The sequence below is a fragment of the Neopelma chrysocephalum genome, unplaced genomic scaffold, assembly GCF_003984885.1.
Source record: "Neopelma chrysocephalum unplaced genomic scaffold, ASM398488v2 Primary Assembly neopelma1_26b, whole genome shotgun sequence".
Taxonomy (NCBI): domain Eukaryota; kingdom Metazoa; phylum Chordata; class Aves; order Passeriformes; family Pipridae; genus Neopelma; species Neopelma chrysocephalum.
In genome coordinates, this window is record NW_020897696.1 from 4,635,437 (window position 1) to 4,652,294 (window position 16,858).

Genomic DNA, 16,858 nt, shown 5'->3' on the forward strand with positions numbered 1-16,858 from the left:
TGCATAGGAAGCAGCACATAAGAGTCATGTTGTCATTTATGTACTATAAGAAACCCAAGTATTGATGCACAAACAAAAATACAGTTATCTTCATGGATAAACTGCTTGCTGTGTGCAATTGTCTTCAAAGTAAGTAGCAGAACTTACTCTACAGAGAAAACCTCCCTAGAATCCTCTAACCTTAAGAGTACACCTTGGCCGTACCTAGGCAAGGTGAGGAATGCACCAGGCTCTGCTAGCTGGTCTCCTAGACAGCATTACCTCCATCCACAGGTCTTGTCTTTGACTTTGTACAGTCACAGGTACAGTGAAGGCACCACTCAAGAGGAACTTGCATTTGAAACAGAAAATAGAGAAATAGTTAGGAACTGTCAAGAGGAGGTTAACAGTCATTCGTTTCTCAAGGTGTGTGTATGAGCATATATCATCACAATTTTAGCTGTATCTGTGATGTGTACAAAGTTTGCTAATTCCATTTTCATGAATTGCTGCTGGATTCTTTCCAAGGAAGTCGGTTTCCTTTTAATGTTGTGTTATTAATTAGTTCAGTAATTCATTCTAGTTTTATTTGGAACAAATCAGCAATGTTGCCATATTTGAACTGTTCCGGAAGTGGCAGGAGTTTTTTTGAAAGAGGTCTTTCACTGCAGAAAAGCAAGCATACCCCATGGCAGGATGTCTTCTATCCAGGGAAATCAGTCTATTCCTAGCCTACTTGCCAGCCTCCATGGAAGGAGGATATGAAGGAAAGTGAGCTTTCTCTTTTCCACAGTTATTGCAAAGCAACAGGAGATTTTCTGTCCATTCAGCAGAAGTATTAAGCTCTTACCCCAGTTTAAACTGGTAAAGCTCCATATTCTTCTTGGCTGTGAGAAACTCTTGTACAAACTCACGTATTTTTCAGGGATGATCCTGGGAAAACTTTGAATCCCGGTGGATGTTTTTGGGTCATCTGGTTCAGTATTGCATGGACATCCTTATCACAGCAATTTACATGGTAATATAAGATGCTGGAAGCACTGTAATGCCAGTTTCCCTTTTATTGTTCTTCACCCCCAAGTTAGGTGTTACCAAATCAAAGAATTCTTGTACTTTAGGGAAAAAAACTTTTCACAGATGGTATTTGTAAAGCTAGCAAGGAAGAAATTTAAGGAATGTTTAGACTTTGACAATTATGAGGTCATTTTAATTATGTATGTGACACCATCATGTGAGGTATGTTCCACTGTGTTCACCTCTGTGTGTCCAACTACAGGTGCTAGCCTGTTGAGTTAACCTTGGCTTGAAATAGAGATGTGCTTGAAGAGCTAGAAAGGGAATGCTCTTTCCCCAACAAGTTTTCTGTGCTATCATTGAGCCCATTGAATTATGCTGTTTGCGCAGAACTATCCACAAACTAGCTGACCCCATCCTACAGATCACTCCATGTGCACAGAGTGGTGAAAAGTGTTCTATACAGCATAGAGTTCATGCATTTAATAGAAACAATAAAGGCCTGTGATTAAAAACTTGAGACTTAATTTTGAATGAAAAATACAACTTGAATTGCTTCAAGAAGCAGATCTTCTCCCAAGGTTGGAATCTCATAGCTTTTCACTTGAAAGTCAGTTGACCAAAAGGAAATTTTCACTGTTCTTTCCTTTTTTCCCCTATAATATTATTTTTTCTTCCCTTATGGGAATGTGACTTGGAAAATAAAAGCTCATTGGGAAATGCAAGAAGAAAAACAATACCTGTACTACTTCTAACTGTGCATCGTCTGCATTTATATCAGAAGGAATTTTCTCAACATCTATACATTACCACAGCCTCATTTTGATTTTTGTATCATCATAGGTTTAAAATTAGAGGAGATATGACCAGGGGACTGTCATTGCTTGTGCTTATTCTGGCACAATGGTTGAGGGCAGTGTTCAGCACAGTCCTCTCTTGTTGGGTGGGTGTTCCCATTCTGTCTGCCTGCCTTTGCCTTCCTCAGACCTGTGTCAGGCTTGATGCTGAATCCCAGAGACAGAGACCTATAATTGCAAAAGTCACCCCTTAGTTTGAGTGGCACCTCCTTCTCTGGTGAATGCACACAATGCTGAAAGCACCCAAAATGTAGCAGCTCATTGGCTCCAAATCCCCTCAGTTCTCCTTTCACAGTGATCATTAAATGTCTATCCAGAGTGCCTGGCATAAATCTTTAAAAACAAGGGTGGCCCTGGGGGCCTAATGTGTGACAGTCTTTCATGAAGAGGCTTACTAATTGCTTTTGATTAAATCACCTGCACTTCTGGTGGCCCTTAGCACATGCTTTCAGCCAGCACTGTGGTATTGTGGGCTCTCTCTGATGCTGGGGATACCACCTGAGCAATTCAGGTCCTCTGAGACAAAATGAGGTTCTTCCCACTGATTGCTTCTGATATCACCAGGGGATCAGGGAAGGAAAAGGAACCAGGGGCTTTTGCCTTTACGCTTGTATATACATGTCTATATACACACATATCCATATATATATATGCATGTGTGTGTGTTTATGTATTCATGTGTGTATGGGTTACAACTGTATTTGTGAGAGTTTAATAACAGCTACCCAAGTGTTTGCTTAGTCTCTGAGTATGTAAGCATATGGAGGGCATGTTTATAAAGTTGACACAAGCGAAAGGAGCAAGATGCTTTCCTGGAGTTGTGCCTCTGGGAATGTAGTACTTTACCTCTGGATGTGTGGACAAGCCACCCCCCTTTGGTCTGAGGGAGGCAGGCGGTGCTTTGTTAAGACTTAGAGAGCACCAAGTGCATTTCTTGGTCATCCATTTAGAGTTTTCCTCCATGCTTGTCTTTTCTGCTTGATAAGCTTCAAGGTTCCTGTGTTAAATTCTTGTTAGCAATATGCAGTTCTGTGAGAATGTGCCCAAATCCAGGGCTCAGTGCATTCATTCACTTGTCTAACAGCATGATGATAACGGTGAAAAGATCCTGCTTGGAGGAGCACCTCATGGGGGATCAGCGCTTGGGTAGAGAGGGGCTGCCCTGCTGTCTCAGTGAGCTGGGAAACATTTAATAAACCTGAAACAAGGTGTTAGGCTGTTATTTCTTTGTTCCTGCCTTTTTGAGAACCATCATCCATCTGGAGGTTGCAAACTGAGCTTTATAAACAGCTGCTGTTGGAATACTGGTTGCCACTTGGTAAATCAAGAGACATGCAGATTTCCAGCTATTGAATTTCTTCTCTGTTCTTATTTTAAGTGGCTACGATATTGTTAAAAATTCACAAACAAAAACAGATGCAGATCCCTTTCATCTAAAAGCATCAAAGAAAACAAGCTTCTCTGATACATCTCACACCAGTTTTTGTTTCAGCTCCTCTCATACATTCCTGTCAAAAAGGTGCCAGTTATGATTTAGGTCCTGCCAAGAGAAAAGGGGCCAGCTGTTGTGAACAGCAGAGGTGTTAGATTGGCAAAATATTCCTACGACCGGTTGTGCATTTCCTTTAGAGAAAGCCACCTTTTTGGAACAAGAAAAAGTCTCTCATATTTCTATGCAATCGTAGTTTTGTGCAAAAATAAACAAATATTGGTATGGGTTTGGAGAGTCTCTTAGGGGGGATAGGAAATTATAGACTGGAGGTGGAAGACAAATTTTTTCATAGATAGCAGTTAACATATATGAAAACATTATGTCATGGCAAAGGTTTTTAATCACTTTTTAATTCCATTTAAATTAAGTCATCTTTATTCTGAAATGAGTGTGTTCTGTATCTACCAGATTTTCATGCTCTTTATCACTGCCATTTAGGTTTCCAGGGGCATTTTCCTTGTTTTGTTTCATAATGCCTTTATTATATATATATATAATGCCTTTATTGTCATATACAGGAACTGTCACCAAAAATCAGTGTTGGCTGGGAGCTGCGGAGATGCTGCTGCTCTCCTCTGGAAGTAGGATAGATGGCAGCTGCAGTACCGTGATTTATGGTTTAATGTTAACTGTGATTTAACATTTCTTTGTTTTTATTACTTTGTGAATGGCAGACAGCATGGTATGTTAAAGGTTTCTTATGCAGTCAGCCGTCTGTTTTGTAAGATGTTATATGTCTTGTGCAATGTAAAACTCAGCAAATACAGATGCCATGGGATGAAGAGAGGGATGACACGTGCTTCCTTCTCTGCCACTCATGCTCCTTGGAAGACAGCTTGGATCCAGAGCATCATTGCAGGCATCTCTACATCCCACACACTAGTCAGGCAGCCTGTGATCAGGGTCTCTTGTGCCTGGAGGAGCCGAGCTCATCCTTGCCCTGCCCAGCTCCCTGCACAGCAGCACGTGCATTGTGCCTGGAAAGTCCACAGCTCCTGCTGTTAATGAGGGAGTTGATGAGGGTTGAGCGAACACCCTGCATTGAACCCAAGCTGCCTCCATGTTTGTCGTCCGAACCTTCCACCTGTGGGTAGCTACAGGCTGTCTGCAACTCAGAGGAGAGCTCCTCCTGAAATATCTTGACATAGTTTAGCAGTACCAGGCCTGAAATTGGGTTGGTGTGTTACTCATTTGTACCTTATAGGAGAGAGTCAGGTGTGTGGAAAGTTGGGAGGGAAGATTGTGTCTTGTATTTTGGTGTAGCCATGTTCCCTTTTTTCATGCTATGCCTCTCTATGCATGTTGTAGTGTTCACAGCAGCAGAGGCTAAGTCATGTATCTAAAGGGTATTTTGCCTAGCATCAGTTTTAGCAGTATCATGGTTCTTGTATACCAAATGAACATCTGATCTAGTTTTGGTAAGAAAGGTATCTGTTCTGATGAGATATTTACCTATCAGATAGCTCCATCCAGTAGACATGGGATGTCTATCCAGGTCAGAAATGAAGAGTGCCACTGCACATCTGCTGAGGTGTCATGCTGGCTGCCTGCCCTGGTGCCAGGCTGATGGCCCCATCAGCTCAGCTTATGTCAGTTCACGGATGACTGATTTGACACATATTAAATGTGTTAATTAAATGGCAGGCTAGTATGTGTTTAAAAGAACCTCTCACCAAATCAATTGTATGTAGAAAAGTACCTTTGAAAAAGCACCTGTGTAATTTCCTAGCTGTATCTTAGAGTAAATTCTGTCCTCATGTGCTGTTGAGGGGGGAGAATAATCCTATTTTTCTTACTAAGCCATTGGAGGTTCAGTCTATTATTGTTCTTTTTGCTTGGCAATGGATTGGATTTCTCCAGAGGGGAAATTAGATTTTTTCCTTCCCTTTCACTCTGTCTCTGTCCTGTGTTTACATCAATTGGTGGTTGTCTGTGCACTGCGGTGCGTGTGATAACCTTTCCTTCCACGGCCTACTTCATTTGCTCTTCTCTAATAAACTGTATGTGCACATAATGCTTCTTCCCTTCTGGTGACAGCAAAGACAATCAAGATGTGCTCCTTGTCTAAACTCAGCCAGAAGCAAGTGCTGGCTTAACGAGGCCGTTTCAGCCAGTACTGAATCAGAAGTGCACTAGTTGGGATGAGAAGTGTACATAGCCCATGGGTAGGGCTTGCAGCTATTCGAAGTTTGTGTCTAGTAACTGAGTGGCAATTTGAGTATAAAAGTAGATACACTGGGTTTTATGTACCAGCAGCCAGCTGCAAAGTTATCTGGGAGTTACTGATAGTTTTTGCTGTAGTTTTATCTGGTTGGCTAGCCAAAAGATAGCTTGGGGGCCATGTTATTCTAGGACTATCCAGTGAGATGATTTGTTTACAGCAGAAGGCAAATCCCACAGAGAGTGTTGGAGGAAGAAAAGGTCTCTGAGGTTTGAGAGAGCTTGGTGGGAATTAGGAAACACAGCAGCAGCAGGGACAGGGTCACCTCCGAGCAGTGTTAAAGGTCATTGTGACAGAGGTAGTGGAGCTCGCCATGCCAAAAGGGTCAGCTCAGGGAGCATGGAGGTGGTGGGACATGCTGGAGGTGCTGAACAGCTTGGGAAACTAAGTGCTCTGAGATGTTTTTCTTTCCTTTTGTGTTCTGTTAAAAAGCAGAGTCCAAATGCAAAATCCTAGCTCAGGGCCGCAGCCTGTACACAACTCTTGGCTGAGCTGAGCAGCTGCTGGGGCTGAGAGGCAAACACAGCCCTAGTGCTATAGGATGCTACCACCGCTAGGAATTTCTGGTGTCCCACATTTTACACCTTAAGCTGTGTTGCCTGAGCATTCTTCTGCTCAAGTGATAGTACAGGTCTTGTTTATCTGACTCTTATTGCTTTTCTCCCTTTTGGAGTAGAGGAACATGTTAGAGGAGTAATTAGATGGAAGGAATTAAGAGTATAGTGTGTGTAGTAATATGAAGGAAACTGTCAGAAATTGGGAGATTTTGCTTGGGTTTTTTTTTTAATATAATGTGAATCTAGAATCAGACTGTCTCCTTGGGGATTTTTTTCGGTGTGAATGCTGTTAGCCAGACTTCAGGTGCTTTGTCTTGACCATTTTCTCCAAGGGATACTCCTATATAATTACAGTCTTGGTGGCTCACAGATGGAAACTGGGCAGGGAGAGAAAACTGCAAAGGCACAAAAAGCTGCTACCTTGTGGTTTCCGATGAAACTAACACTTGGGCTGCAGTGCAAGAATTGCTTTGTGTTTTGGGACTGGAGATGGTCAAGTGAATACTAGAGAGTTGTTCAGGCAGTGTGATGTAACTTCTTTTTCTTCTCGATATATTATTTGCAAATGACTTACAGCTTTATTTTTTTTTAATAGGAGTATTTACTGTTCATCCTTGTGCAAATATTCTGAGAATAAATATCACCCTTTTAAAACAGACGAGGATTTCTGAAATCTGAAGCAGATTGTTACAAGTGTGCTAATGTAAGATCAAGTGAGAAAGGATGAGATGTGGCTCTTAGCACCTTCATGGCAATGACAGCTCACCTGGTAGGATTTGGAGGAGTTGGGCTACACAGGGCCATGCTCTGTAGCAGCATGAGCTGATGTTAACCCAGTGTTACTGCAGTCCTCCCCCATCTCCTGTCTGTATGTCTATCTACTCTAAACAGACTGCTCCTTCCACAGCTGCGGATGGAGAGGGTGAGAAAGAAAAGCCGGCTGGAGAGGGCAGAGGGCAGCGCTTTCAGATGTCAGGCTGTGGCATACTTGGGTGATTTTAACTCTATTTCCCATGTTCTTTTCAGAAGAGATTGCCTGAAAAATTGTTGTCGGGGATATCAGCCCAGTGGGCTGTCCATCCCAGAGCCAGGGAGAGAAGCTATTAGCAAAGGCAACTTGCCCTTTCTGATGCAACGTTCACGTACCCCTTGTCACCAATGCCTGTTGCATTTGCAGTGGGTAACCTGTTGTGTGACCTGTGGTTTTATGTTGACTTTCTCTGCTGATTCCCAGGGCAGCAGCCTGCTGCACAAGGGAGCAGTTCCACATGCAATGGGACTGAGCCCCCGGGCCGTTGCAGAGGTTCTTCATTAGCTCCCTCTTCACCCATGTCCCAGCAAGTCTGAATGCTTGCAGTTGTAACATGTCTGGCCCCAGGACTGTTTTCACACTTCCCGGCCAGAGGAATATGCTGTGCAATGAGCCTTGTGTGTTCAGTGTCTTGGGCCTGTGATGCCTGTGGGACCCAGGTCTGGATCACACCTTCGGTAAGGCAGTTCCCTTCAGGATGGGTTGTGCTTGCAGCGTGTGGAGCAGTTGTGCCACAGGATTTGAGCTGGGTCCAGCTTCTGTGCTTGTGATGTCCACAGTTTCTTAGTGCCCATCAACAGTGAGAAAGTCTATCCCACATGTCCTGGGCATCTCCAGTTTCACAGCCCAAATACTGCAGGCCTGTTTTGTGTACAGGTTTCAACTTGCCCATATGATCACTTGCCTGGGACTTAGAGAAATTAGGCATCTAAGTTGGATCTGCTACTCTGACTGTGCTGCATAGAGTAGAAATGCTGGGCAAGAAAGCAGAATTGTTTACATGGCTGTCTCCTTGCTCGCACAAAATTTTCCAAGTAGAGCAAATGGGTGTATCTGGGAGTTTTTTGGTACTGATGGTAATTTCCATGATTTCTGTGTATGACAAGGATTTGCTCCGTGCTCCACAAAGTAGTTGAGGTAGAAACCTTTTCATTGATTCAGGGAGATGGAGCTTGCTTGCTCAATTTGCCGTGGGTGGATAAAGCTGATCTCTGTCTTGTACTAATTTTGCCTGAACTGGTAGTTTATAGTGTGAACTGAGTGAAAACTGTTGCAGCCCCAGAGGCCTCGTGCCTAGGTGCATCACAGCACCAGTGTGAGCATCAGCAGGGTGCCTTTCCTGGGTCTAAAGCAGAGCTGCTATGGAGGGTGGCTTTGCTGCAGAGGTGGGAAAAGGTTGACTGATAGATGGTTGCTAAAAACTCCAGTGCTGAATCTTTTATCATATAAAATTGAAGCCAGATATGTTGGAAAGTCAGTAGGCTGTCCTAATATGTGGAACATTTCAACAGAGGTGTGATATTTCATATACTGCTGCCATTGCTTGAAAGTCACGCTCACCCAGCTAGAACAGGGATTATTTTTTTTGCTATCTCCGGCTTTCTTGGAGGAAAGAGCAGAAACTGATCATATGCATGTGATAATCCAGGGAAGAAAATAGATGCTGAACAATCTCTGAAGCTGTTTCCTTTTTATACAATGAATAACTGCTGCATATGGAGTTATTTGCTATGCACCAGTGACTTAATAAAATATGCTTTTATTATTTGGACACCTTTCCTGACTTCATATGAAGTTGATATCTTGGTTATTTTTTTTACCTGATACTTACCTGAGCAATGCAATTGAAATGCCAAAGCCTTACGTGTCTAATGTAGACTTCCTGTTTCTATAGCAACAAAACTCGACCTTGTACTTAATGCAGGAATATTGGAGTGTGAGTAACTGTGACTTTAAGGTTTAGAAAAACAAACAGAAGCACTTTTTATTTGGAGATTAGAGAAATAAAACGGAAGTGACCTCTTTGCATAGAACAAAAGATGTTTCTTAGGCTTGGGATACTTCATTAGTAGAAATGAAACCATATTAATGTCATAAGGAGCTCTGTGTTTTAATCTTGTTTTCCTAATTAAAATGTAAAAGCCTTTCATAGCATGTGAGAGTCTTTGAGGGCTTTTTACCCCTCTTTCTTTTCCAAAGCTGCTGTGTTTGTGGTTAGGCTAATGAAAATTTGGGCTGCCTTACAACAGATACATTTTACTTCTGTTTTGGCAAAAATTCATTGATAGATTTTGTATGGGCTGAAAAGGAAGGGAGAAAAATGTGTGATGTTTAATCCTGGATTTGATCTACAGGCTACTTTTTGGTCGGTTAGTTTAAATCTGTGTTACAGTGATAAATGCTGACAAGCTACAGATGAGAGAGTGAATGAAGGAGCAGCTGTCATCTCTTCCTATTTTCTTATAGCTTTTCAATTACAGTTTTAATAACCATTAAATTCTAATTTAAAACAGCCACAGGAAACATCCCCAAAAAAAGCAACAATGCTGACAGCGACATATCACAAATGTTTATCACAAATGTTTATGAGCCTGTTTCTGTATCAGCATTCCAATAAGTACTACGCATTTGTGGCAGGTTTATTGCACTTCAGTATTAATGTGTAGAAGTGAATGTGGGCAAATGGGAAATATGTTGCAATCTGACCAGTGAAAAACTTTCCACAAGGTAGTCCAATTTTTCTGTTTGCTGTTTCTTCTGTGACTTTTTTTAATTTTGTTAAGCTGTGATTCTGATAAATTTGTCTTCTGACTGAATAAAGATAGCCAGAATTCAGGATTTAAGGAGACGTTTTATCTACTGAACTCACTTGTCAGCAGGCAGCTGAGACAACCAAAGATGCCAATGATGGTGGTAAATTACCCCACAGCAAAAGGAAGGGTGGAAGGCAGGATAAGACAGATGGAAGGTTGACTTGTTTGAAAGTTGATCTAGATAAGCTATTGCAAAAAGCAAACCCAGAAACAACCCACTCAGCAAAATCCAGCTTGAAACTGGCTGAGTCGGAGCATATTAAACTGTGGGCAGGTGGCATCCCGTATGAGCTGGGAGCCTGCATCCTGCTGAGAGCTGTGCTCTTCTGCCTCCCAGCAAACTGATTGGAACGGTGTGTGGTGTCTCTGAGAAGTGTGAAAAGGCACGACCCAAAATCTTTGGCTTTTATTTTATTCTACATTTCCTTTTAAAGATAAATATCTTACAATTTGGTGAAATGCTTCTCTAGGCAGAGACTGAAGGAAATCTGGCAATGAGGTTACAGCAGGTCTGCAGGAGTGGCACTAGGTATGGAAGTTGCAATGTTTCACCATAGCCAGCTGATAATGAGCTTCTCTAGAGCTGCTAGGGTGTTTGAAGCCTAAATACAGGAGGAAGCAAAATGTATGTGATTCTGCATAGCTTTGACCAAAGGTCTCAAAGGACATGAACTCCCTGAAAGTTTCATAGAGGTGCTCTGGGGATATCTTTGCTGGTGGGGAGGCTAATGTGTTTGTGTGTGCTCTGTGTTTCAGGGATAGAGCTCTGTCCTCCTGGGCACCGGTTCATGATCACCATGGTGGCGAGCTTCATTGAAATGGCGGGGCAGTTCCTCATGCCGGGGCTGGCTGCCCTCTGCAGGGACTGGCAGGTCCTCCAGGCAGTCATCATCTGTCCTTTCCTGCTGATGCTGCTTTACTGGGTGTAAGTATTTCTTCCTCCTGTCAGGTCAAAGGCAACATGAGCTCCTAATGCGGGACTTGGGCAGTGCTTCACTGTCGGGAAGTGTGTGTGCTTCACAATACATATGAGCCTGTCCCTTTGTTCTTCCATTCACCTTGTGCAAAGACTTGACTTTGAAATAACAATAACTTTATAATCTACCGTAGCACGCATATACATTACATGCTGTGACAAGATGGGAACTGGGGAGATGGTCCTCTTTGATTGAGGTGCAATTTGTATTTTGCTGTCTGTCACTTCCCCTTTAAAAATGAAAACAGATTTTGAGAAGATACATCTCAGCCTAGCTGTTGTCAGATTATGACTGCATGGCTACGTTTTCCCTTAATACCTGTGTTGTGGTTCTGTACTGTCACTGCTCATTTCTTTGACCTGGGTTATCCAAAAGAGGTTGAAAATAATGTGTGTCAGCTCTTGAACAAACACCCTTGGATATCTTGTGTACATGAGGTAGTCAGCCCTGAACTAGACTTGATTTTGCCCAAATTAGCTCACGCTATGCTGAAGTCTGTGTGGGTGGTCTGTTCCAGGCAGTGGTTCAGGATTGTTCCCACAAGGAATTCCCCGCTCCCAGATGCTCCCACTCCTCTCTGCCTGCGGCACTGGGGCATTGATACAGCTATCCTGAGAGAAGTAGGATGGCTTTCACCTTGGGGATGGTGCCAGGTCCATCCCCACTGTGACTTTTTAAACCTCCCAAAAATCTTACTTTGTTGTTCTGTCTTAATAGTGACACGCAGTGGCGGCATAACACAACAGAGGCTTATGAGAGCAGTTATGTACAAAACCATAACAGTAAGAACAGGCTAGATCGTTCATTTTAAAGATAATACTAATAAGTCTAAAATATTAGTTGCTGTGCACTCAGAAAAATGAGGTAAGAGGCCATCACGCTGTGCAGGACCAAGTTGTTTATGTACCCATGGGGGGCTAGGCTGCTAGCTGTAATGCCTGACAAGTTGCAATGTGTGAAAACTTGTTACAGTATGTAAGAATTTTTAACAGTTATATTCTTGTATCAACTTCTTCCAGAGTTCTCTTGTGTCCATGATGGTAACTCTCAGTGGGGATTTTATTGCTTATTCCCAGGGCAGACATGCTGCAGCATGGGCAAAATGCAGCACACAGGAGAAAGTTACAAGTCCTTTGCAAGATAATGGCAGGGGTTTTACCCCTGTATTCCAACATAACATTTAAATAGTCTTATCTTGTCAGTGTTGATCTCAATGAATACTGAAGAGTGGGGTTTTTTATGCATGATACTCCCGTCCCATACCTGCCATATGTTATCCATGTGCAGGTCTGCTTCCTGTTGCGATGCCACCAGCTGAAATGCCTTACATCCACCACTGAATAGAACCCAGTATCAAGCATAATGTTTACAGATATGTGTCCAAAGGACATTACACTAGTATGAAGATGCCTAATGAACACAGTAGATGGGATGGACAGCAGGCACCCCTCAGCAGTCTTCTGGAGGTTGCATGTTTTCCAGGTGGCTGTGGCAGGGTCTTGTGTGTTCCTGTCGAGAGGTTGTTCCTGGGTGACATTGAAAGCAATAGGAAATGTTAAAATTTATTTTGTAATCTGCAAGAGCTCTGTGGCTTTTTGTCTGTACAGGACAGGCAAACCAAGGAAATAGGTCTCCGTCATATAATGTTGGTTATGGCAGCTTGATAAATAGTGGTACCAGCGAAAGGATCAGGATTTGTGTTGCCCAGGGTTTTTCCGTTTGCAGAAATGGGCTCTGGTTAGGATGCCTGTTTAATTATACTGTCAGTACAGTATGTACTTTTCTCTTAGGCTTTTCTCTTCCATCTGTTGCATATTCTCTGGAAAGTGCTACCATTTCATTGCCTCTTTCCTTTCTTCCAAATGGAACATGGACCCTCAGCATGTGTTACAAATGAAGGAAGAAAACTAACTGATGGGTAATAAAAGAAGAACACTGCTCGTTAATTCACCATCATGTACGCAAAGCAGTGAGTTCAATAACAAATGTTGTGAACAGCCCCTGCACTGCCTCCTCCTTCCTCTGTACTCTCTTTACTTCCATCTCCTGCTGTGAGAGTGGCGTTTGCCTCTGCAGGCTGGGGCTTAGCCCCCTCCCACCTGTAGATTTGCTTTGCTTTTGGCCACGTGCACATGACAGGCTATACAGTCCCCAGGTGGTGCATGGCTGAGCAGACTGGGTAGCTGGGCATGGATGGGGGAAAGGGGAGACAGCAAATATGTCTAGGAGGGATGAACAGGTGGGTTTGGATACAAAGGTATCGAGCAGGTGCCACTGCTGGGCTCTTAGGTCATTCTGGAAGGGCAAAAGATACCCACGTAGGCCAGACTTGGGCACAGGGGTTTGTGACAAGTGTATAAAAATAAGTCAATAGAAGTTAGTCTCTTTTCAAGTGTGTATGTATATTAAAGCCATGAGGGAAGGGGAGCTCCAGTTATACAGAGACCTTATTTTCTCTCGCTTGGAGCAGGAAGCTCCAGACAGGATGATGCGATGAATGTCAGCAAAGGTATCAATAGCTTGAAATAAACTTCTGCTTCACACTAACAGAAACTGAAGAACTGAGAAAAGGTGGCCAGTTCTTTTCTGGTGCTGATAGATAGGATTTACCCTCACGAAGACACAAAGTTGGACCAACTGGGCTTATTGCCTTGGGGCAGATCCCTAATTGACACATTACACCCTTTTCATGGGCATCCATTTTCCACCCATCTGCACAGGATCACGGTTTTCCTTCCAGCTACACGTGGTACCTTCCTAGTCCTTGTCTGTCAAGGGTTCTTCTTCTCTTAGGATTTCTTGGACTTGAGATCTTTTTTTCCCCAGTGTCCCTTCCACTCATTCCCCTCTCCTTTCCCAAGCAGCAGCAGCTGCTTGGAAATTAATGTCTCCTCGTACTCACTCTGTGTTCTTTTCCCTGACTGTAAAAGCATGGCCCTTTCCTCACTGATGGTGGAGGTAGCAGACTATCAACCAGCTATGTGGGGAAAATACTGAAAAACAAAGTTCAGCAGGAAGAAATGCATGCATCGGCTATATTGTTCACCAAGGACAAACTGTCTGCACATCTTAGGAGCAGGAACACTGAGGGAGGTTGGTGTACCACTCTAAGGGAGACATGAAACAAAGGGTGGAGTGGCACAGAGGTGTTGCAGTCATGCTCTGTTTAAAACAATGCAGCTAACGGGAACTGTAAACCAAAGGAATGACCCAAAAGGTGACCAAAAGCTGAACTTTGCTACATCAGCTCAAAAATACATATTACATTTCACGCCTCCACATAGGCTAATAATCATTTAATCAAAGTCACTCAAACACCAACCTAAACATGAAATGACATTAGCTGTAGCTTTACCTTTTCCCCTCCCTCAAAGAAAACAATACAAATATAGCTTAACTGGGGATGGAGGTCAGAGGAGACTCCATCTTTGTATCCTGGCGTGGTCAATGGGCTGTACCTATCTCTTCTCTCATTGCCTGTTGTATGAGAATCGAACACTCAGCAATACCAAGTGCTTCTTCAGGAAATTCAAAAAGCAAGCTTGTGTTTGTGTTCATACTTTTAGCACTATTTAGTCATCTTACAATTTAATATGTTTATTGATGGCTGTATTATTCATATTTTAAGTATTCATGTATGCTTCTGCAGACAGTGTACTTATCACCAGCAATCCAAGAAGCTGCATTTCTGTTGCTTGATAAATGACACTTTTGTACCTGGCCATGAGAGCTATTGAATGTGACCAGACTTCTAGTCTGGCCATGAGAGTTCATTGAGTGCAACCAGACTTAGTGTATCACAGAGTCAGCTGAGCCTGCTGATCTGGGCAACTGCCCACCTTCAGCAGTAACCTGTCTCAGCTTCATTCAATTAGTATTTAATGCCAGATGATAAAGTATGAGGTGGTGAACAGATTTCTGTGCAGAAGTCCACTGGGACCAAGGGATTGGGTTTGTTTTGGTTTTTTTCTTTTTTTTAGCTTTTGAGTTTGTGATGGTACTTGGTACAACAACAGAAGGTGCAACAGTAGGTGCATACAGATGATGCTTGGCTGCAGGATCCATGCCCCACAAATGAGCTCAGGTGCTTGCACAGAGATGGGGCGGCCAGCACTTCCCCTTGCTGTGCCTGGTAACCTGGGCTCAAGGCAGCACACAAGTTTTTAAAGATCCTTAATGAACCTCCCGCTGCTCACACTTAATGATGGAGTAGCTGAAAGATGTGAGGCTTTAGCGTTTCCAGTTTGAGAAAACTGCAGGAGCTAGAAGATAGAGACATCATTTTTCCCCACTGTGCAATGCCCATCCCTATGGCTCCCTTTCTTTTCATAGATGCGGATAGTCATTATAGGAGTTGTTTGGGACCTTTAAGCAGACTGTTCAAAATCTGAAACTTTTAGCCTAGTGTCTGAGGCTGTCTCCTCTCCAGAACCAAGCATGCAGAGATTTTGCATTCAAAACGTTTTTAATATTTCAAAAAATGCTTTTGCTATACAAGACCTACTGCAGGAGGATATGCCAAAGCATCTGTGCAGCACGAGGGGTAGTAAATAAGCTGTCAAGCTGAATGGCTGTCATCAGAGCTGTTATATATTTTTATTGACTGTTATCATTTAGATTGCAGTCTGCCTGACTTCTCTCCTTTCTACTTCTTTTTCAAAAAATTACTTAATACTTTCTCTGTCTCATTTGGAGGTTTTGCTCAGACGTCTTCCAAATTGTATCAGCCTAAGAGATAGTGCAATAATGGTGCAATTGACTGCTTAAAAGTTTAAGAACTGGGCTGCATCCACAGCAAAGATCAGTGCTTCATAAAGGGAATTTGAGGTTTATTATATATTTGAAGTTAAAAGTAGTTGTTAAATTGTTCTTAGTAAGGTCTTTTGAAAGAGTAGTGAAAGTGAAGCCTTAACACGAAAGAAAAATACACTTGGAGTAAGATCTTAAAGTTTTCATATCTACAGAAGTACAGGAGATTTTGGTTTTTTGTTCTAAGATCTACGTATTTCTTTTGGTTTTGTATTAAAATAAACTCATCTAAAAAAAAAGGAAGGATGATCAGTTAAGCTCATGAATCTGGTAAATATCAGCACTTGAAGGAAACAACTGGACAGAAAAACTTTTTTAACTGTGTGCGTGTATATATTTTTAAGGCAACTCAACTAACACAATATTGTCTTTACTAAGGGAAGCTTTTAAAACAACAACTAAATATTGTCTGGAACACACACAATACTGACCTGTATAAAGAATGACTGCATACGTGGGAGGAGGTTTTTAACATGTTTAAAACCTGAGAAAATATGTTGCAATATAATCCTAAGAAGTAATTCTTCTCTTTCCTTTGTCTTTAGAAGAGAACCCAAATTACTTCTGTTAGCTATTTTCCTTCTTTGGTCTGAATTACCATGTGTTAACTGCACATCTCATTCATTCTCTTCTTGGCAGCAAATGTCTATTGCAGACAGCACTGCCTCCTCCTCCCAGTTCTTTCAAAATTATATTAATGGACAGAGCACCTGGAATGTGTTATAGAATTCTAATTTGTCCTATTTCCATGGGATAGCACAGTTCCTCTATCATTTGTGAAGCAAGGTAAAAGAAAATGTCATTAATTTGCACATTCTGAATTGGTTTTCCCTCCTTTTTTTGTTTCATGAGTGATTCTTCTGCATGTTGAAATAATTACATAGCTCCTGAGTGGTTAAATGAGCGGCTAAAACTCTATCAGTTCATCCTCTGACAGAAACTTGGAAGAAATCTTAACCTGTTTTCTGTCTTCAAAGTATTTTCCCAGAGTCCCTTCGGTGGTTGATGGCTACACAACAATTTGAGGCATCCAAGGAACTGATCCTTCAGTTCACACACAAGAACAGGATGAACACAGAAAGCGACATCAAAGGAGTAGTGCCCGGTGAGTAGGACAGACAACTGCAAATCCCCCAGCTTCTCTGTAAAGGCTGCACGTGGCATTGCTGCCCAGAATTAAATTATCCATTTATTGCCTGTAAAATCATCCCATTCATTCATTCATTCATTCATTTTGCTTTTCTTGAAAATCCATTCCAAACTCCAGCACTGTGTTTAAAACTACTTGGCCTGTTGAACAATCCTAGTAATTATAGTCTTGTCTTGCA

The 16,858-nt window shown here is 42.3% G+C and overlaps 1 protein-coding gene across 1 annotated transcript in view; it reads left to right on the top strand.

The window, feature by feature from the left end:
- SLC22A23 (solute carrier family 22 member 23) overlaps positions 1 to 16,858 on the top strand; it is a 106,883-nt gene that overhangs the window by 64,495 nt on the left and 25,530 nt on the right. The window contains 2 exon segments of the mRNA XM_027676276.1: positions 10,501 to 10,669; positions 16,508 to 16,635. Of these exon segments, the coding sequence (XP_027532077.1) occupies positions 10,501 to 10,669; positions 16,508 to 16,635 (297 nt within the window).